Here is a 20,808-nt window from a genome sequence, read left to right as displayed (position 1 = left end):
ACGCGCGCCTCTGTCACGTACGCCGGAGCTCCTCCAAGTGTCCGACATGTCGGACACTTGGAGGAGCTGCCGCTGACGTGTGTGACCCCAAAATTAATTTATTAACATGGATATGAGGCCGTGTCGTAGACGACTAGTCAAAAGCAGCATGCTTTATGCCACAGCTTCTGGCAGAGCCCGCCTGGAGGGGGCCTGTCTTGTGTTTGACCTGAAGCAAAGCAATCAACCTTTGAATCAGGCCGTAGATTGCCCATAACAGTTTTAATTTACTCAGGCGCTGATGTTCTCCCTCCCCAGCTTCTACACAGTAAATGAAGTCCATAAATTCCAGTATTCCAGGCCAGTGAGGAAGGGGGAGAATGACCCCGACAACGAGTTTGCGGTAATTGTTTTTTTACTATGACTTGGCTTCCCTGTTTCTTTTTCGAAAGGGATTCATGAATTATTTGTCAATATTAAATCATCATGAGCATACTTTTCATGCTCTTTTAAATTGAATAATAAGTGTGATGTCAGTTTGTATTTCTAAAAATAACATTGCAGGCTACTTAGCATTGAACTTTAATATAGAACGTTTTAGCTACTTTTGTTTGCCGAAGTTGAACGAATAGTCGTTCAATTTGAATCATTTATGGTTTGAGTGATAATAGTCCTGTGTATTTATAGCCCATATTTTTGTTTTGAAAAAATATACTTAACATAACGTGGATTTCTTTATTTCTTGTTTGTCTATCACTCACGTTATTTGGCTCAAAATATTTGGCTAGAAACAAGTGCCTCAGCTCCACTAACAGGGCAAAATATTGTAAGTAAGTATGCAGAGTAATGATATCTAAGCCTAAACAAAATGTTATCAGTCTTCTCTGATGCTGAGATGTAGCAAACGGAGTGAAACTGAAAGAGGTTTCCCATTTTTGTTTTTGTAGCATGACTGCTGTTTTGGACTTTATTTATTTATTTATTCACTGCTCGATTATTGTTTGAGATTTGTGTTTGAGGTTATAACCCATCTTTTGTATCGTTTCCAGCAGAGTAAATCAATATCAAAGCAGGACTCTCATTAAACACAGGGAAACTGGCTGCCAACAAGAAGACTCAGACAAAATCAAATTGTTGATAATGAATCAAATCCATTTGCCCTGTGCAGCTATTACTGTCAATTCCTGAGTGTTGGTACATCTTAGGAATTATGTTTTTAGCACACATTTAATATCCAGGTGGCAAATAACAAATGAATCCCATTCACACTGTTCTCTCTGTGCATCACTTCATCTGAGCAGGGTGATGTATTTAACTCCTCTCAGGCTCACTCTGACTGATAGGACTGACAGTGTATGGACCTGTATAAGATTTACAGACATTAGTTGAGCTCCCAGTGCACACTTCCATCTGACCACCTTCCCCTACTTTCAATTGAACAACCTTTACACCATCTTCCTCTCATTCATGAGACAGTCTAAAAGCTTGTTTCAATGCAGTTTGCCACAAAAAACCCGCCTCGTTACATCGGTCGATTTCCGCGCCGTGATCTGATTGTGTGTCTTTGTCGTTCTTTCAACAGAATATGTGGATTGAGAGGACCACGTACTCGACGGCGTACAAACTCCCTGGCATCCTGCGCTGGTTCGAAGTCAAGTCGGTCTCCACAGTGAGTATGAAGGGCCTGTGTGCCAGGCAGGCCTCCTAATCAGACAAGGATCCGCAGCCCTGCTCGGAGGCAATCGATACGATTTGTCCACTTAATCTGTATAGGCAGCCGCGTGGACGCAGGCATGCCATTCCCCGGACTAACGACGGGGCACGTTCCCTCTCTACCAGCGGGCCCACATTGATCCACCGAGCATTCCTCAAAGGCTGTCTCCACCGACAACAGCTGCACAGCACAAATACAACGAGAGGACAGTTCGGAGCTCACTCACTGTTGATTTTCCTGTAATGGAAATACCTGGATTGCTGTATTGAAAACCCGTTGATGGGAGGATGGTCTCACAGCTGCAGCGAACGCCTTCAAGTGTTTATTGTAGCACTTAGAATGGGCACAGTTCCCCTCCATCCGGCTGAAACTGCATGAAACTTTCATTATTTTTAGCTCTGTTGTTTTGACTAATTAAAATGCTGGTCTGGCGTCCCCATTTTGGGCTGGGGGCGTTGTCTGGTGGAAGAGGGAGGGTGGCGAAAAGAAGTTGGAGCATAAGAGCCGGTTACAGTTTCACTTGGAGCCAAAACACCCACCTCATCCTTGTTAATGTGTCATTAGTTTGTCCCAAAACAAATGTGCTCCTTATAGTAATTAGCCCGGCTAAGTATTATGCAATCAATTACTCTTTTATTTGTCGCTTTGACTCGTCACTGTCATATCTGTGCCGGGGAAAGCACTCCTCAGACGTTTTTCCTGAGCCGAGGCGTTAAAGTACCTGCAGTGTACTCAGCATTTCAAGCCGTCACCTGACACCCACACACCGGGCAGCTCGGACATTTAGCTCACCCCGGTGATCCTTCTGGTCGCTGCATCCTGAGCACTGGTCATTCCTTCACAAAGATTCGATCCCTGCCTAACTCCTGAGTCCGTGTAGTGAAGTGGTCCACTGCCACATTAATTCAAAGCAGAGGCCTCCTCCTCCTCCACCTCCTCCTCCAGGCTGCGTTGGAACATACTGTCAGGAGCAGCTTGCCCTCCAGATGAGCCGGGGAGAGACCAGCTCCCCGAGGTTACACTTCTATTTAAAGCTTAATGACTGGGCTGAGATTCACCAAGCTAAAGCCTTCCATCTGACAATGCTTTTTATCAAGCTGGCCTGTGATCGCTGCACAGATTGGAGATTTGTCTCCTTGGCACAATGTCTTTATTCTTTTAGGCTGGGATCTAATTCTGACATTCATACAACAACCTACTCGTGTTTCCCCCTAAATGCTTACTAGCAAGGAGGCTGCAAGTAGGTAAATATATATATTTGTTTCATACAAAGTAATTAGATTGCCTCCACTTGGAGTTTCACATATTGAGTTGTATTTTTTTTTTTTCACACTGTGGTGGAATTAATCCAAGCATTTTATTCATTTTTTTCTCAGAATAGCCAATCATGTTTTGTTGACATGGGAACTGAAATTCCCCCACACCAAAGTGCTATCCATCTTCATTTGACAGTTGCAGGTTCATGTATGAGCGCAGTGGAAAATGATTCATTGCTCCTCTATCCTTCCTGATTTATGTGCGTAGTTAAGGGTTCCTCAGCCTATCCTCTAATAACCTATCCCTAGTCGGGGAACACAAAATGTTTCCGCTTGATTGTTGGGATTACAGGTGTGTGTGTGTGTGTGTGTGTGTACTGAATATTTGCCGACACCTTCCCTTACTGTGCTGCACAGGAGGAGATCAGTCCACTGGAGAACGCCATGGAAACGATGCAGCTGACCAATGAGAAGATCAGCAGCATGGTGCAGCGGCATCTCAACGATCCCAACCTTCCCATCAACCCCCTCTCCATGCTGCTGAATGGGATTGTGGACCCAGCTGTTATGGGAGGTTTTACCAACTATGAGAAGGTAGTCAACATGACAATAGTTCTGCATGTGTTCCTTTCTGACATTTTTTTTGTTTGAGTAAAATGAGAAGATTAATGAAACTCTTGTGTCTTGTCCACTGAATATGAAGCTAAACATTAGCTTAGCATACAGGCTGGAAACAAAATACGGTCACAAGATGTGGCTCCCAGCACCTCTAAAGCTCATTACACGCCTGACACAACTTCCTGGAGTCTTGTTGTCACAGTGAGGTTGCCAGGCAGGACTTCAGGTAGTCCGGCACATGAAGCCTGTAACACACAACTGCATTTTTACACTGTGGTCCTTAGTGAGCTTTAGAGGTCCTGACGGGCAGATGTTGTTCCCCTTGGAAAGAGATAATCTAGCTGGTTTCTCCTGTTTCTACTCTTTATGCTAAGCTAAACTAAGCTAAGCGCCTGCTGCTCCAGCTTCATATCCAGCATATGGACATGCAAGTAGTATTAATCTCCTCATCTAACTCTCAAAGAGAAAGTGAATAAGCGAACACCAGATCTTCTCACAAATGTTATGTTCCTGAAAATGATGGTCAATTTCTAATATATCGAGCTATATTCAGAGCAAATTAAACAGGTTTGATATCATGCTGTGAAAAAAAAAATCCTATTCCTGTGCATATTTGAAGTCCTAGAAGCTCTCATTCCACCAGCCTGAACATTCCTATCATCACACTACATTTTTTTGTCACAAATCACTTTTTGTTCGGGGTCTTTTTTTTTTTCTTCTCATGAAAAACTCGAAGAATTCATGCATCCTATTTTTTCATCACGTCTAGTGTTCTCTCTGGTTTGTGAGCCACACACTCTATTCACCAAAACACAATAGCGACTCTTGTGGAAAAGAAAACAGTTTTTTGATGATGTAAAAAAAGAAGTGATAGCTAGTTGGTTCCCAGTTCATATCACAACCTGGAATAGATTCATATTGGTCTTGTGAAGCGATGCAGTATGAGTCAGAGGAGGAACGACGTGAATTCTTTGCCCTCGGGTCGCTCCTTCATCTCAGGGAAATGGTGCAGGTGATGGAGGGGAGACTGATGTCTCGACAAAATGTATCTCATCTTAACAGTCCCTCCCAATGCAGTCCCCTTTTGACTTGTCAGTACTTTTCTCCCCCGTTTCTCATTTTATTTATATTGCAAACTTCTCCACATTTCAGATTGCTCCTTCAGTCTTCCCCTGCTGCTCCTTTTTCTCCCTTCATATAAACAGACTCACTCCGGTAACTCCTCTCCCTCTTCCCCAGGCCTTCTTCAATGATAAGTACATCCAGGAACACCCAGAGGACCTTGAGAAGATAGAGAAACTAAAGGACTTCATCGCCTGGCAGGTGAGCTCAAACGGGATCACGCTGATCTGCGTCTATGTCGAGCGCAAGTGATCATGGGAAAGCATTAAGAATCCGTCTGTCCAGCTTCAAGGGAAAGTGTCATGGTCCGCTCATCACAAATAACAATCTGGTTAACTTTAAAAGATGACGTTTGCGCATTACACAGCGTTTCTTTTTCCGTGGCCCACGACAAAAGCAGAGGAAAGCCTACAGGCAAAGAAAATGATTGGATGGTATGAAGTGGATGAAAAATGGGAATTCATGCCACTTTGCATTGGATTGGCTTTGGGCTATTCACTTGGCTTTTTCAGGTGCTGAAAACATATCGGCTTTAGTCGTAACTTACCGTGGATTAATTAAACAACGATTTGCCACGTAAAGTTAGGTGGAGAATGTCTAGCTGAGCTTTATTCACGTAGCCGGTCCAGCAGTGCATGTGCCATGTGGAGTTATTTATTAATGGAATCAGCACCAGAAGTATGAGACTCATTCGCCACCCCACCCAGGGGCCCTGTAGACACCGAGCAGTGGAGAGTTTGAACGCTGACGGATACTTTTGTTCTGTTGTGTGTATTATGACATTTATAGCTGAAATGTTGTCCCCCCCACCCCCTTACTAAAGCACTGCTGCCGCTGCGAAAAAGTCTTGAAAGGTTACAGCTGGAAATATGACATCGTTTGAAGAAAAGGCGAGTGCACTGCCAGGACTGTCCAACGGCGGTAACTGAAGTGAGCTGGGGAAAAGTGTGTTAAAGTGCTCATTGGAGATGATAGCGAGGGCGAGAGTGCTGAAGCAAGCATTCTGGAGTTCAGGAGGGATGCTCTACAGTGTGAGGAGACGGAGAGAGAGATCGGCATCGGTGTGTTTTTTTTTTTTTTCGAGAGCTCTGCAGCCTCAACGAGCCGGCAGGAAGTGCACACGCAGCGGACAAGAAACGCACATACACACTTATTGTTGAAATGCATCACGGCACGTGCTGTTTAACAGCCTACTGTGAAACGCCACACATCTTTAGCTCATTTGTGGCTCATCTTTTGATTAATAAACTCCTGCTTTCTAGTGGAATAACAAAGACTTCCTCCCTTCGGGATTTTAGAAAGCTGTACTTTCTGTTTTTTATTACTCACTCTCGACTTTTTAGCTCTGAACTAAGGGTCACTTTAATAATCGTGTTTCCTGCCTCATGGTTCACTGGAAATGAGCACAGACACAATACGTTTCTCTGCCTGCTTCCTATAGCAAGTTGCAAGGAAAAAGGAACTAATTCAATTTGCAATAGTTGTTCCCCTCTCCGTTGTTGGAAAATAGGTCAACTTTGTGCTCTGCATCTCTGGCGGAACTTTTTTGTGTGTGTGTGTGTGTTTGTGAAACCTTTGGTCTCATAAGACACGATGACTCACACAGGAATATATTGACTTCTCATTTGATGCCACGTGTGATGCTGCTCGCATATTTATTTTTCCTTAGAGACCGTTGTAAGCCTGTTTTTTTTTTTTTTTTTTTTGCATGATTACTATTTCCGTGTTAGTTGTCCGTCTACTTTTTCCACATTAATTTTTTTGAAGACATTTATATTGCGTAAACATGTGGGATATCGTTGACTGACGTCGAAGATGACAAAGCAGCTGAGAGAAACCTAAAAATAAACATGCCGCTACTTCATTACTCCTGGAAAGAAGTGAATAACACGAGTACATTATATTTGACAAGATTGGAGAATACAACTAGATCTTAGCTTTCAAGACCTGTCAGTTATTTTTACATCCATCACGAAGCAAAGGCACTGAACAATAGTGTCTGTGGTTCAAAGCCTTGTGTTGGTTCCAGGGCTGAGATGTGAAAGAGACAAAACTTTCAGCATCAATTTGAGATTCCAGCTCGACTAGAATAGTGTTCAAAATCTCACTGCAATTTAGAAACGATCCTCCGAAAACAATCCACAGGACTAATTAGCAGGAGCTCTGTTGTACGTCCCAGTTATTCCAGTGCGAGAGTGTACTGGCCGCTGTGCCCAGTTAAAAATGTCCTTCACGCCGAGCGAACCGAGTGTTTGAATTCACGGTGGAATGCATCTTCCATGCGCACAAAAACACAGGATTGAAGTCGTTTGGTGTGATGATCACAGAGACGTCGTCTTGGAGGAAGCAGAAATATACGCCAACAACACGCACACAAGGAAACCTTTCAAGAGATGACGAAGGCAGAGTTGTTGATTTAGAAAATGGTATCAGCTGTCTCCTCGCCAGCTCCAGCATCTTGTTTATCTCCTGTCTCCAATCTTTCTAAATGAGACAAATGGCGAGCCTGGTCCAATGAACAAACTAAACGGTTCAAAATGAGACGGTGGGCGCTGTTGTTCTGCAGCATCCATTGTCTTCGCCGAGTAATTAGGGAGGAAATGAGCAACTGGAAATCAGGAAATTAGGTATTGTAAAAAGCTCCCTGGCAAATACAAAGTACGTGTTTTCTGTGATGTTACTGGTTATAATTAGCCAACGCTCTCGACAGATGTCTAAATTAGCGCCTTAAACTTCTCACTGCAGCGTGATCCATTCTATTTCTAATTGTTGCGGGTAGCTGGCGGATCAATACGTGGAATCACAGACCAGAGAAGGCAAATTTCATTATCAACGTAAACAGAATATTTCAGTGAAAATTCTGTTTTGGTTAGTGTGTCTTTAGTTTTTGCTGCTCCCTTCATCTCATATACTGTATATATAGTCGGGTCCGCCTGACTCACCACTGGCTGTGTGTGTGTGTGTGTGTGTGTGTGTGTGTGTGTGTGTGTGTGTGTGTGTGTGTGTGTGTGTGTGTGTGTGTGTGTGTGTGTGTGTGTCTCAGACCTATGTGACCTTCAGGAGAGGTCTTAATATGTTATCATAGCCTTAATACCCAGCATCTCAGAGGAAATGTGGCTGTCCCAGCACCCAAGGGTATGGCTCAGAACGCTACTGCTCACTGTGCAATAGAAAAGGACCCGGGGTCAAGAGGTCAGCTGGCAACACTGGGCTCTGAGAGACACTGATATTAGGCAGCAATGCCATTTCTTTCTTTCCTTCCTTTTTTCAGCTGATAATACTGGCCTTCGCCTGTTCATAGATGGGGTTGAGGGATTCATTTGTAGTGCAGATTTAAAGGTGAACGTTTAGTTCAAAAGATGGGGTTACATGGAAATATGGGAGACTGTGAATATACACACTGAGACGTCCACCCTGCATTTATGTATTCTGGAAGTACAGAAAAAGACAACAGTACTGATCATATTGCAGAGTAACCTCCTTTTAAACTGTTTGCTCCCTATTTAGAATACACTTTCATGGGTTCACGATATCCCAATTATTTACGCCACATTTAAAGCTGCAGTACATTCTGTTGACCACCAGGGGGCACAACATATCTGAAACAAACTCTGTTACTAGCTGTTAAATGTTTTGTTTTTTAAAGATTTTTAGAAAGAGTCCTGTTTTTTAAACTATCGCTGTAACTGTTGTTGAGACATGTGGCCTTCATGCCTGCGAAGACGACCAAACCAAATCTCTGGCCTCTCATTTTGCCAGCTAGCATTTCAGCACCACATGCAGAAATGTGTTTATGGCGCTCCCTCTTTGTCCTTTTACTATCAAAAGAACTCTTTGTAACCTTTCGAGTGGAATATATATGCTGCTATTTTAATAAATGCAGCCACAGGTCTCCAGTGCCTAATTATCTGATATTGACATTGGCCTTACAGGAGTTATTGTCGTTTACTGATATCCCAAATCATAAACCGCCTGTCTCTATTAGAGTGCTGGAGCAGAATGTGATGAAGAAGAAAGAAAAAAAAAAGTGATGTATGTAATTAAACTACTGAATGTGTTTATGTCTGCGTTCACAACCTTGAGCCTAAGTGTCTTCCACATTGAGCTTTTCTCTGGGCCGCCACCAAGCAGATTTCTGTTGCCATGCCGCCACTCAGTCGCACTCAATCATCCTAAGGTCTATAAAAAGATGTGGGTATCCTGAGAGACATGAATCTTGCCTCAGCGTTCACTCTCGCTGTTTTTTCTTTCTCCCCATTTCATCTCCCAACACTTGGTCCTTCCGGACTCCCCTCAATCCCTTCTGCCTCTCTTTGCTTTCACCTTTTCCTCTCTCTCAGCCTCCTTCTCTCCTTTCCTTTCCTCTCCTCTCCTCTCCTCTCTCCTCCAAGAGGTCCCAGCGGTGATCAAGAAGGTGCTCGATATCAGGGGGAATCCTCGCAGGGTGTCTGTAGCTTTCTCTCATTGATCTTTCTGTGCCAGAGCTTTGGTTTTGTGGAGCACAGAAACATTCTCGAGAGTAAAATACCCTGGATTTTATATAATTTATTTATGTCCGTACTTCTTTTCAAGCCAATCAGCTCACTATGTGCTCCTCCTATCATTGGCTGCTGTTTAATGTATTAATGAAGTGTATTACATGGTTGAGAACCTGGAGATAACATTATAGATGTGTTTCCCTGCATTAGTCATTATTTTGTCTCCGTTAATAAGCCCACCATGTGTTGAAGCGTGTGTAAATAAAACATGCACCGTTTGAGATTATTACAAAAGGTTGCATCACCAAACTGAATTGGTGTTGTGTGCCAGCTGAGTGAAGTCGGTACTTGCTGCAGCCTGCTGTGAAGGGGCAGCTTGCTCCCACAGGAAGGGAAGAAAGGCGAGCAGCCTCAGAGGAATCACAGGTTAACACACACACACACACACACACACACACACAGTCCTTCTCTTTACTGGCCCACCTATTCCAGATACTTCACACACTTCTTAGTGCCTTGAGCAGATGATTTTGTTCTATTTGCTCAAGGCGTAGGTGAATTTGTTAGCAGTAAAAGCGACTGTACTCTGCAGACGCACTCTAAGATGCACTCTGCAGTTAAGTGTTGCCTTGTTTTTTAAATGTGCAAATACACCACTCTGACTGAGGACCAATTAATATAAACGTTTGAATTAAATCCCCTCTGATGTGTTTTTTTTCCTATTACTTATTCATGAGCATAAAAGCATAAGCTGCGTTCCCTTTTCACCTCTAACTGAATTTCTCACTTACGGCAGTGAGACAGCCAGGGAATATTTTGTCACAGTTGCCATGGGAAAGAAAGAGTCTGCTGTTACCGCAGCTGGTTGTAACATCTTCGCTGGCTTTCTGTTGAGTTATTGTGCAATCCTCCACTGCCTCACCATAGACAAAGATGGCGTGTACTACTTACTATAATACCAGGTTCTATAAAATAAAAATGTAACCTGTGATTTCAACCAGAAGAGAGATGAAGAAAAAAATCACTCAAAAGATCGCTTCCCAAGGGATGACGCTTCCTCCTCTTGCCAGATTTAGTCAGCAGAGCTTGCTGACTCTGACTGTGGAACTGGGGTTTCCTAATTACTAGTTCTCCGCAGTTTCAGTCTCTCCCTCGCTCTAGCGCTCTCCGTCCCCCCTCCTCTCTCTCTCTCTCTTCTTCTACCTGAGATGCTTCTCTTATGTGTTTGCTATTCACCACCTGCCTCTTACAATCATGGGAGAAGCAGCGGCGTGCTGGAAACGGGCCATTGTTTCTTTATTTGCGCCAGAGGTTTCGGAGGAAAACATCCATCACATGCAGTTCATGCCTATACACATAGTCTGTTCATGCTTTCTCCTCGCCTTGTTTCATATACTTGTGTTATGTGGGGATGTGGGAGGCAGGGGGAGGGAGTGTCATGGCAACAGCCTTTTGCTTGTCGTGACACTTCCTCTGATGCACATTCACTGCCTGTGCCGAGTATGCACAGCCAAGGGGGCAAAAGGTCGCGTGACTTAAATTGGATGTGCGGGACGGGAATTTATTCCCCCCCCCCCGATGAATAAAGAACCCGCATGTCGCTAACCTCTCCTCTCTCCAGGGTTCGTTCAGGATAAATGTTTCTTACTCGACCGTTTCGCCCCGGCAGATCCCGCACCTCTCCGAAGGCGTTCGCATCCACGGAGAGAAGGTCACGGAGGCGCTGAGGCCTTTCCACGACCGCTTGGAGGCCTGCTTCAAGCAGCTGCGGGAGAAGGTGGAGAAACAGTACGGGGTAAAAACACTGGTAAGAGCTTTTGCTTGTTTTTGGAGCTCTCTGTTCCATGATAAGTGCTTTGTAGCTCAGTGTGGTCCTCTCTAGCGGGAGCTAATGGGGTCGAAAGCTGTTGCTTTTTCTTTCTTCCGCCGTGTTTGGCTGAGGATTTCGAGGAAATTAATGATTTTGTTATCCAGACATCCATTATGTAGGATTCTCTTCCTCCTGTTTCTTTTGTTGTTTCCACATGTCATTTTTTTTTCCTTTTTCCAGATACAAGATGCGATTGCTTTGTTCACGGTTCCAACGGGCCCACATGGTCTGCCATCACTGTAACACCGCACAGCTGAGACGCGGTCACACCTTCAAGTGTCTCTCTGTTTAATTGTTGCCTGTGAGCTTCTGTAAAGCCGGCTCGTTCTCATTATAAAAGTTCTCAGTGGTGTAACACTAATTAACCTTGATCCGTGTCTCAAACTTTGCCTTGCTCTCACTTTGCTTTGAGAGAATTGGGCCTGAAAAGTCCTTGGATGTGATGCTGAAGGGGGTGTGGAAGCCCTGTTTGTTATCTGAAAATGTTGAATTCTTTCTATTTCATATGGTTGAAAATAATGGAAACAAGCTGCAGAAAAACATAATTCCACATTTTTTTCACGAGGATTTAAAGGCTTGGTTTGTTTTGCCTGCTTTGCTTTAACGTTAATAATTATTATAAAAGCCATAGCATGTGATATGAGTTAAGATACTGGGAAAAAATAAATAAAGATCATTACCATTTATTCTGAGAAATTCCAGGATGTTCTGGTTGCTGTGAATTAATTGCAAATACATTACATTTCGTTTAGCTGACGCTTTTATCCAAAGCAACTTACAATAAGTGCAATTCAACCATGAGTACAAACTCAGAACATCAAGAATCAAGAAAGTACAATTTCTTCAATAAAGTTAAACCACAAAGTGCTATCAGTAAGTGCTACTAAAGTGCTACTATGGCGCTACCTTCCTTATTCAAGGTGTAGTCGAAATTAAATGAATATAACCACCAAAACATACAAAACATGGCACAAGGTGTAAAAGTTACCAAGGAGGAGTGTGTTTCCTATTTGGATCACACTGATGGTTTCAAAATCTGTTGATGATAATCAAATATAAAGTAAATAATCAGTAAAAAGATGAATCAACAGCATTTGATGCCATTTCAAAGATGGTGGTCAAGACCAGACTCGTGATTAACACATACTTTATGAAGCTACTAATTCATTCCTGTACATCCTCCAAATGAACTGAGAACATGTATGTCGTGCGTGCTTTAAGGTTGGGCTGGAGTCAGCTTGTTTGCAGTGGGATGCTGCCGGGGACGACCTCCAATCTCTCTCCTCCTCTACAGATTTAATTGTTGCTGGGCCAAGCTTTTCCTGTAATCTCGCCCGGGGTAAAGTCGCCCTCGCTCAATTTAAAGGGAGCGGCGATGACCTTTCAAACGAGAGAAAAGCCATCCCTCTCTAGGGTGTGATAATAAAGTCGTCCCATCAGATGAGCGATGGACCCTTTCTCCACTCAAACAGACTCTTTAAAATACAGATGTGTTCATTGTAGAAGCTCAGTTTAAGTACAGAATAAATAGTTGCACCATCTTTTCCCCATGAAATGATGTGGTTGTGTTGCTGCTTTTTAGAGGAATAGAAATGACCTTCACCCTCATAGTTCCCCTGCCCTTCCCTATATCTCCAGTACTATAGACAAAAAAAGCACAGATGACTTCAAAGCAGCCAGTCGGTACATTTTAAGCTGAATTGTTTCCTGTTTTTCTTTTCCTCTGTGGTGTCAGCCGGCAGCAGACGAACGGAGGGGCTCTCGTCCTCACTCCATGGTGCGCTCCTTCACCATGCCCTCCTCCCAGAGGCCGCTGTCGGTGGCTTCAGTCACCTCCATCTCCTCTGACAACTCCCCCTCCAGGCCCGGCTCAGATGGGTAACACCTAGTTTACAGTTCTTCAGGGCTTTAAAATACCACACATCCTCCTTGGCTTTTGGTCATCCCATTTGAGGAGTTTAAAAATTGTTTTGGGATTACGGTTTTATGATAATCCCTGTCGTCGTTATCTCGATAAGTCTCAAGCTCCATATTTAACACTGTAGATGGATTTATTTCAAACCTAAGAGGATTCCTGAGGATCTGCTTATGCAGGTTTTCATTAATTAACTATCCCTTTTTGTTGCGTTCATGTAGACTGTGAACCTGACACATGCAACACACATCTTTACCAACTTCATGAATCAAACTAACATTTATGCTCCGAACTATTTCAGTTATTCCTGTTTGGCTGTTTGATGTTTATTTCAGCTTCGCCCTGGAGCCTCTCCTGCCAAAGAAGCTGCACACCAAGTCTCAGGACAAGCTGGACCGCGACGAGTCCGAGCGGGAGCGCAAAGAGAAAAAGAAGGAGAAGAGGAACAGTAAGCACCAGGAGATCTTTGACAAAGAGATGAAGACCACCGAGATCCCTATGCAGCACGCCGAAGCTGTCATACTGTCAGAGACGGTACGGGAACATGTACAAGGAATTCACCAATGTGTTACTTTCTCTCTCTTCCTTTCCTTTTTGTATTCTCCTGCTCCTCTCTTGTTCTCTATCCTACGCAAGTGCAATGACAATTTGCTGTGCGTGTTCATGGTCCACAAAAAAATGAAGCAGGGGTGAGAAGTGACAGAATTTGATACGTGCACGTATTGGCACCATGAACACAAAGTGGTTTGGACTCGCAGCCGCTCTGCATTGCAATGTGTTTCCAGCTTTGTGCAGCACAATGATGCTCCTCCTCCTTCTTATTGGTGTCATTGTGTATTGGTTTGTGATGCCCCGTTCACACTGTTTCTGCTTGATTCCTGTATATTTGTGGTTTCTACGCGCCAGGAAAGGTGAAACCTGTCTTTTCATTTCAACCCGTTCTCACTCCCAACTCGTCAAATCCCAACGCTTGGTCACTGCCTCTCGGTGTCTGATATTGACACATCTAGGCACCCTTCAGCGTCTGTAGCCGGCTTTACACTAACTTCAATGTAAACCCATCTGCGACACTGTTAGACGGTCAGAGCATCTGACATAGGATGTGCAGTGCGTGTTGGAGTGGAAGGTTGTTGGGTCAAAAAAACTCAGGACCTTCACCCAGGAGGCTGCGGTCATTGTCCCGTGTCAAACCAAGTATATGTGGACTTATGTTATTGTGCTTTAGTTATTGTAACCCAAACAACAATCTTTTCCTCAGCCTTACCAAGTAGTTCTGTGGCGTAAGTAAACCTAAAAGCTAAGTAAATCTAAAAACTAAGTAAACCTCAGTTGGAATTTTATTTTGAAAAGACAGCATCTAATGAATGGAAAGCTGGCCCTAGAGGGGTAAATAGAGCGTCACAGTTTGGAACATAAGGGCCCCTGACCAAGCGTCTGTAATTGACGAGTTTGTTTAGTGCCATCAGGCCACGGCCATTCTTGCACACAGGAATAATCCAAATCTAATAGTCAGTTTACCATGACATTTGCTGAGCACATTCATGCTGCCAAAGGCTGAATCATTTCCATTTTGGACTCTCCGAGAGCGTCTCTACAGCACCATTGTCTTGTTGTGAGGATTGCACACAACATAAATAAGTAGTAGATCACCGTAACATTTGATGTGCATATCATGGTCTACAGAGGATGAATCCTGTTGATTTTTTAGCAATCCTGAGACTTCTCTTCTAGTGTAACCATATTGTCCACTGGCACACAGGACATCACACAGTAAACATGCATTAATGTGCCACAGAGCGGGCCTCAGTTGTATTTGGTGTTTTGAAGTAGTAGGTTTGGCTTTCTCCTCTCACGCCCCTGTTCTCTTTGCACTCTACATATCACTATCTCCCCCCTCTCTCTCTACTGTGCTGTGCTCATGTTCCTCATGTCCCTCTTCACCTCCGCTGTGTCCATTACAGCAGAGAGGGTATAACGGTGCTCTGCATGGCCAGTGGGAGTTCTCACCGGCTAACGGCGTTAAGATAAGGGTGCGAATGGGATCCACAAAAAAGGCCCCTGGCAGTCGTGGAGCCGTCTGCCTTGTGATAGGAGCCTCTTGCCTCGGGGGTCAAGGGTACAGCACCGAGGGATCTATGGTGGTTAAAAAGCAGTTGTAGCATATATAGTAGTTTTCTGGAACACACAAATCAAGAAAATTGCTTTTTCACCATCAGTGTCAGTTTTGTGTTTTATTTTTCAGGGAGAGAGGAAAAAAAGCATTGCTTCACTGAATGAAGTGCGCTGATATTTCCAGTGTCTCTCTTGTGGCTGACTATTTGGGTTTGGCCAATTACAAAGATGCTTTTTAATGTAGCCCACAGTGTGGAATAGCCCTGAGGACACATCTTTTCGTATTCAAATTCCTGCCATAATAAAGCGGGGAGAATGCAGTCTTGCATGCAGACAATGATTTGTAACCACAAATAAGATATCGCAACCCAATGAGCACATTTATCCAAATGGTTTCTCCTTTAGGAACACCAATAGTCGACTCAATATGCACGTGGATTCACTCACAACAGCCCAGAGGAGGTGTGAAAATGTTCTCCTTAAAAAGATATTTTATTGATCTTTCAACACGGACTCGACTCATTTGCTCGATAATACATTATGTTCCCAGCTCATTTTTTATTGACTTTAGCTTGTTTTACTTTGGGCACTATGTTACGACTCGTTCCCTGATAGTGTCTGATACTTCTTGTTTTTCTTTGTGCATGATCACACAGATCAGTCCTCTGCGCCCTCAGAGACCGAGGAGTCAAGTTCTCAGCCAGATCGGTGGAGACCGCCGCCTCTCCGTGTCCCCTGGACCCCCTTCTTTGTCCTCCTCAAACTCCTCCTCCTCGCCGGGACCCCCGCCCATCACACCCAGGAGCAAACTCTCCTTTAGCCTGCACACGGTTTCCAGTATGGGCAATCCTACTTTATTCTCACTCACACACACACATACACACACTAAACAAGAGGTTGTATCATCTCTGCAGGTCCTTTCTGCCTCCCTCTGACTTTGTTTTGTATTTTGCATCACTGTTACCACATGGCACGGTTCACACAATGAGGCTCAGTTTGATCTAAATCATGGCACTGTGGCACATGTTAGCCACTCTTGTTTAAATGCTCATGCAAATCATAGCTGTCAGCTCCACATAGTTCTCTCTAAGTGTGTCTTTTTGTCACAGCGCTGGCTGCCAACACTAGAATCCCTCATTAGGGCGACTGTGGCTAAGTGTCTTTCAATCAGAGGGTTGGTGGTTCGCGCCCCGGCTCTGCTAGTCCATGTCGTTGTGTCCTTTAGCAAAAGCATCTTTGGATAAAAGCGTCAGCTAAATATAATGTAATGAGCTCAATGTATGAACTCGCTTATTAGGGATATTCATTGCAGCGTCAAAATTCAAAATAATTTGCATTGTGAGACACGCTGCTTCAAATTCACACGCGGTGCTGAGAGGCTTAAAATGAAACATCTTACCTGATCAGTGACGCTGTGATGTCATTTATTACCTGATGGATCAGTTTCCTCGCAGCATCACAAGTCACAGGATTTGTGTATAATCTGCAGTTTGTAACAACTGAAAAGAAGAACTTTATTAGTGTTGGGCTTCTGTAAAAGTCGGGGGGAATTTGCGATAGATGCACATTTTGATAAAAAGGAATAAGCAAAATGAATGCAACAGGGCCGCAACATCCTGAATTTGACTCGAGGAGTATGGGTAAAGCTAAAAAAAACAGTTTATGCTACACTTCCCAGAATGCAACTCTCTTTGATCCTCCACGCCCTCAGTTTAAAACACTTTCCATTATACAATGGTGGTGACACTTGACTTAAAACCCTTATCATTATATTATAATAAAACATGTATTAAATGTTTATATTGTGCTTATAAATGTATGTAAATACTGTTTTGACAAAACAAAGTTCTACATGAAAACTGTCTAGCTTTGTTGAGCCCCTAAAGACGTTACACACCTGAGTAGTACTCCCCATGACTACTGCACTGATCTTGGTGTAAAGTCAGTGAAGTTCCTCTTTAATTAAGTGTGTGCAAGAATTTGGTTTGCGTGAATTTCATTTTCTCAAATTCTTTCTTGTTTCTTTAAAAGTTGCAATTAGTCCGAACGATGAGGGAATTCCCCAGTAGAAGAAGAAAAAAAAAGTCCATGTGATGTATTTTGCGTCGCAGCTGAAGTGTTTCCGTGAATCCCCTGCACTGTGCTTCCCTGATGAATGTGAGCTGATGAGCGCCCTCTCGCACAGGTCTGGAGCTGAATGGGATGGGCTGCTCTGACAAAGGTGAAACCCCTCCTCCGCTGCCGGTGAAAGGCAGCAATGCTGATTACGGCAACCTGCTAGATAATCAAGACTTGACGAGTCCCTCGACGCCTCCTCCTCCCCCGCCACATCAAAGGGTAGGTGTTTTAATTAGCGCCGTGGCAAGCTCCTTAATGATGCATGGCACTTCTAATGAAGCAAGAGGCCGCTACACGCACTTGACATCCGGGTCAACCTCCTCCACGATCCCCTGCGCCGGCACGTCCTGTGCCATTTTGTGTGTGTGTGTGTGTGTTTCTCACTCACATTTGTGCGTCTTTGTGTGTCACAGCAGAGTGTAGGCATCAGTCAGTTAGCGGCAACCGCCTGCGCCCGCCCGTCCACCCCGCTGTTATTTATACTTGCCCCGCCCCCCTCCGGGCCGGTCCGGTGCTCAGCAGAGATTGATTGGATGATTACTTTACCTCTCGCATCCATCAGGAGCTCGTCTCTTTGCGTTTACCGACGTCTACGCCAGCCGTCCTCTCGCCTCGCCACCGCGTTAACCGGTCTTATTTATCCGCTGTCACGGCCCCGTGGACGGGTAGTAAAACAGAGCCTCTGCAGACGGTGTAGTGTAGGGAGAGCAGCTGTTCAGAGGCTGAGTGACAGCCGCTCTTCATTTACAGTCCTCGATGGACGCGGAGGCGAGGTCATTGGCGAGTTACCCCTTGTCTGTTGTTTCTGTCGTGAAGTCGGGTGTCTTAGGATGGGCATATACAGTGCAATCTGTAATTTGACTACATAAATATGGGGTATATTCATGGATATATTCTAATAATTTGACTTATGGATGAAACGTATACCTTTTGTGTCGCTAAACTAAGACGGCCTCTTTTCCTGTGTATTTTAGCTGAACTGAACTTGTGGAGATTGTCTTTTATATGAGAAAATGGTAGATTCAAGATGACTGTTTTGTCTATTTGCAGCACATTCCACCTCCTCTGCCCAGCAAGACCCCTCCTCCACCTCCTCCCAAGACCACCAGGAAACAGGCCTCCATCGATTCAGGAATAGTACAGTGAACAAAGACGCTGACAGTAGGACCAAACAACACATTGACAACACAACAAAAACGACAGTTACCGCTCCCACCGAAAAGCAGCTGTTTTTACCCACACATTCCTCGCTCCCTGTCCCAGCTTGACAAGATGAATACCTCACTGCAGCACGCCCCTTCTCATCATGTTTTTTTTTCCGTTTTTTATTTCTTCCTATCTTGTTTTGCCAACAGTTTGACGATTATGCAGTCTGCGACAGGGAGCATGCATAGATGAGTAGTCACTGAATTCATTGATGCCGTCTATGCCCGACACCAAGCCACTTCCAGACTTTATCGGGACTCTGTGTTTAGACAGATAAGCTTCCAATGCTAACCCGCTCTCAAGTCTACGGGACCACATAGCTCATTAAGAAATCTCTTTTACTCATATCCCCACTATGTACAGAGGTTTGTATATATGATTTTATTCTATTTCCGTTTTTTTTTTTTTTTATGTGATTTGATCATGCATATTTTGTATTAACGTATCACTATATTAAGTGGCATTTATATGAAACAAAAAAAAAAGGGCTTTTAGGTTTTGAATTGACAGGGACTTTACCGAGTTGGTATGTGAGAACCTATCATGGATTTTATTGGTTACATTTTGGAGTGCACATACAACTAACTCCTATCGCATTATCATTGTTCTGACCTTGTCCTAGATTGCTGTAACCTTGGTTTTCAATAATATTGACTGTTCTCAATTCACTACTGACATGACTTCTGAATAAACTCTCAAATGTATGTATTTTTAAAAGAAATACGTCTGCCTCATTATTTTTGTCTATAGCGAAAGATGCTGGAAATAGATTGCGAGTGTTTCTATATTTCTCAAATGCAAGACAAACTGGCAATCTGTACACGTTTCCTCCCTTCTGCTCTCGGTAACGGAGCTTTCTGCCCGCTTGATTGACAGCCGTCACCAGAGCTGCATCATTATCAACACAGGCGTTTTTTATTGCGGGGACGTGTTGCGCCACGGAATGACTTCTATCTAGGCTAATGCAATCTCATCTCCATAATGTGTCCGCTCACCATGCGATCGTTTCTCTTTCTCAAAGCTGGAAGTGAGAATCTGGAATGTGGCCCATATTTGAAATATAGTTTAGTCGCGTATGAGCCAATACAAATCGTAGGTGCCAGCTTTGTCCTTTTTCTCGCCTTTTTTCTTTTAATTCTTTTATTATAGAAACTGCTGAAGGTCATACTTACATTTCTCTATTAATAATGGTGGTTTCTTAATAGCAGCATAATAACACGTCGTGTGAATAAGTTAATCTTTTTTTTATGGTTTTGTTTAATTTCGTTATTTGAAAATTATAGATTGGGGTGTCATGGTGCTCCCTTCCAAGACGCACAGGCTGACAAGGTTATTCTCAGTGTTCTATGCTTCCATCCATCCATCCATTATCAGCCGCTTATCCGGGGTCGGGTCGCGGTGGCAGCAGGTTCAGGTTCTTTATCACCGGTCCTGTTCGTGACCTTCATGGACAGGATATCTAGGCGCAGCCAGGGGGCGGAGAGGATCCGGTTCGGGAGTCTCGGGATCGCCTCTCTGCTGTTCGCGGATGATGTGGTCCTGTTTGCCTCCTCGGACTGTGACCTCCAGCATTCACTGGGGCGTTTTGCAGCCGAGTGTGAAGCGGCAGGGATGAGAGTTAGCACCTCCAAATCTGAGGCCATGGTGCTCTGCCGGAAACCGGTGGATTGCTCCCTCCTGGTGGGGACAAACTGCCTACCCCAAGCGAAGAAGTTCAAGTATCTCGGGGTCTTGTTCACGAGTGAGGGTAAGGTGGAGCGGGAGATCGACAGACGGATCGGTGCGGCTGCAGCTGTAAAACAGGCGCTGTACCGGTCCGTCCTGGTGAAGAGGGAGCTGAGCCGGAAGGCGAAGCTCTCCATTTACTGGTCGGTCTATGTTCCAACCCTCACCTATGGTCACGAACTCTGGGTCGTGACCGAAAGAACGCGATCTCGAATACAAGCGGCCGAAATGAGCTTCCTCCGCAGGGTGGCCGGGCTCAGCCTTAGAGATAGGGTAAGGAGCTCGGACATCAGGGGGGAGCTTGGAGTCGAGTCGCTGCTCCTTCGTGTCGAAAGGAGTCGGCTGAGGTGGTTCGGGCATCTAGTCAGGATGCCTCCTGGACGCCTCCCATTAGAGGTTTTCCAGGCACGCCCAACTGGTAGGAGTGTTCTATGCTTGATGGGATTAATGTATTTTGACTCCAAATTAATGATTGGAGTTTGAACCATTAAGTCAGTGCATAATTATCTGTTGTTCAGCAGCTTTAAATTGAATTACACTTTAATTAGTTGAGTAATATGTGTGGGTGTCGGTGGAATAACTAACTAATATAAAGTGTAATGACGGTGATCATATTGGCAATATGTTTTTTTTGGGAGATATTGCATATATACCAAGTTTTGAGTTTTATTAGTTTTTTCTGGGGCGGTCATGGA

At 44.2% G+C, this 20,808-nt stretch overlaps 1 protein-coding gene across 13 annotated transcripts in view; it reads left to right on the top strand.

Moving 5' to 3' along the window:
- The window catches only part of dock1 (dedicator of cytokinesis 1), a 163,002-nt gene extending 143,923 nt beyond the window's left edge, over window positions 1-19,079 (top strand). For 12 of the 13 annotated variants that reach the window (XM_079213915.1, XM_079213909.1, XM_079213906.1 and 9 more), the window contains 10 exons: window positions 298-382; window positions 1,562-1,648; window positions 3,367-3,543; window positions 4,807-4,890; window positions 10,837-10,974; window positions 12,773-12,915; window positions 13,288-13,486; window positions 15,721-15,901; window positions 17,250-17,401; window positions 18,233-19,079. In XM_079213915.1, coding sequence (XP_079070041.1) covers window positions 298-382; window positions 1,562-1,648; window positions 3,367-3,543; window positions 4,807-4,890; window positions 10,837-10,974; window positions 12,773-12,915; window positions 13,288-13,486; window positions 15,721-15,901; window positions 17,250-17,401; window positions 18,233-18,328 — 1,342 coding nt within the window. In that variant the 3' untranslated portion in view covers window positions 18,329-19,079. Of the gene's footprint in view, window positions 1-297; window positions 383-1,561; window positions 1,649-3,366; window positions 3,544-4,806; window positions 4,891-10,836; window positions 10,991-12,772; window positions 12,916-13,287; window positions 13,487-15,720; window positions 15,902-17,249; window positions 17,402-18,232 lie in introns of all 13 variants that reach the window. The other variant, XM_079213910.1, reaches the window with a different exon arrangement.
- The last annotated feature ends 1,729 nt before the right edge of the window (window positions 19,080-20,808 follow it).

Source organism: Taurulus bubalis (assembly GCF_910589615.1).
Source record: "Taurulus bubalis genome assembly, chromosome: 2".
Classification (NCBI taxonomy): domain Eukaryota; kingdom Metazoa; phylum Chordata; class Actinopteri; order Perciformes; family Cottidae; genus Taurulus; species Taurulus bubalis.
This window is presented reverse-complemented; position numbering and strand designations above follow the sequence as displayed.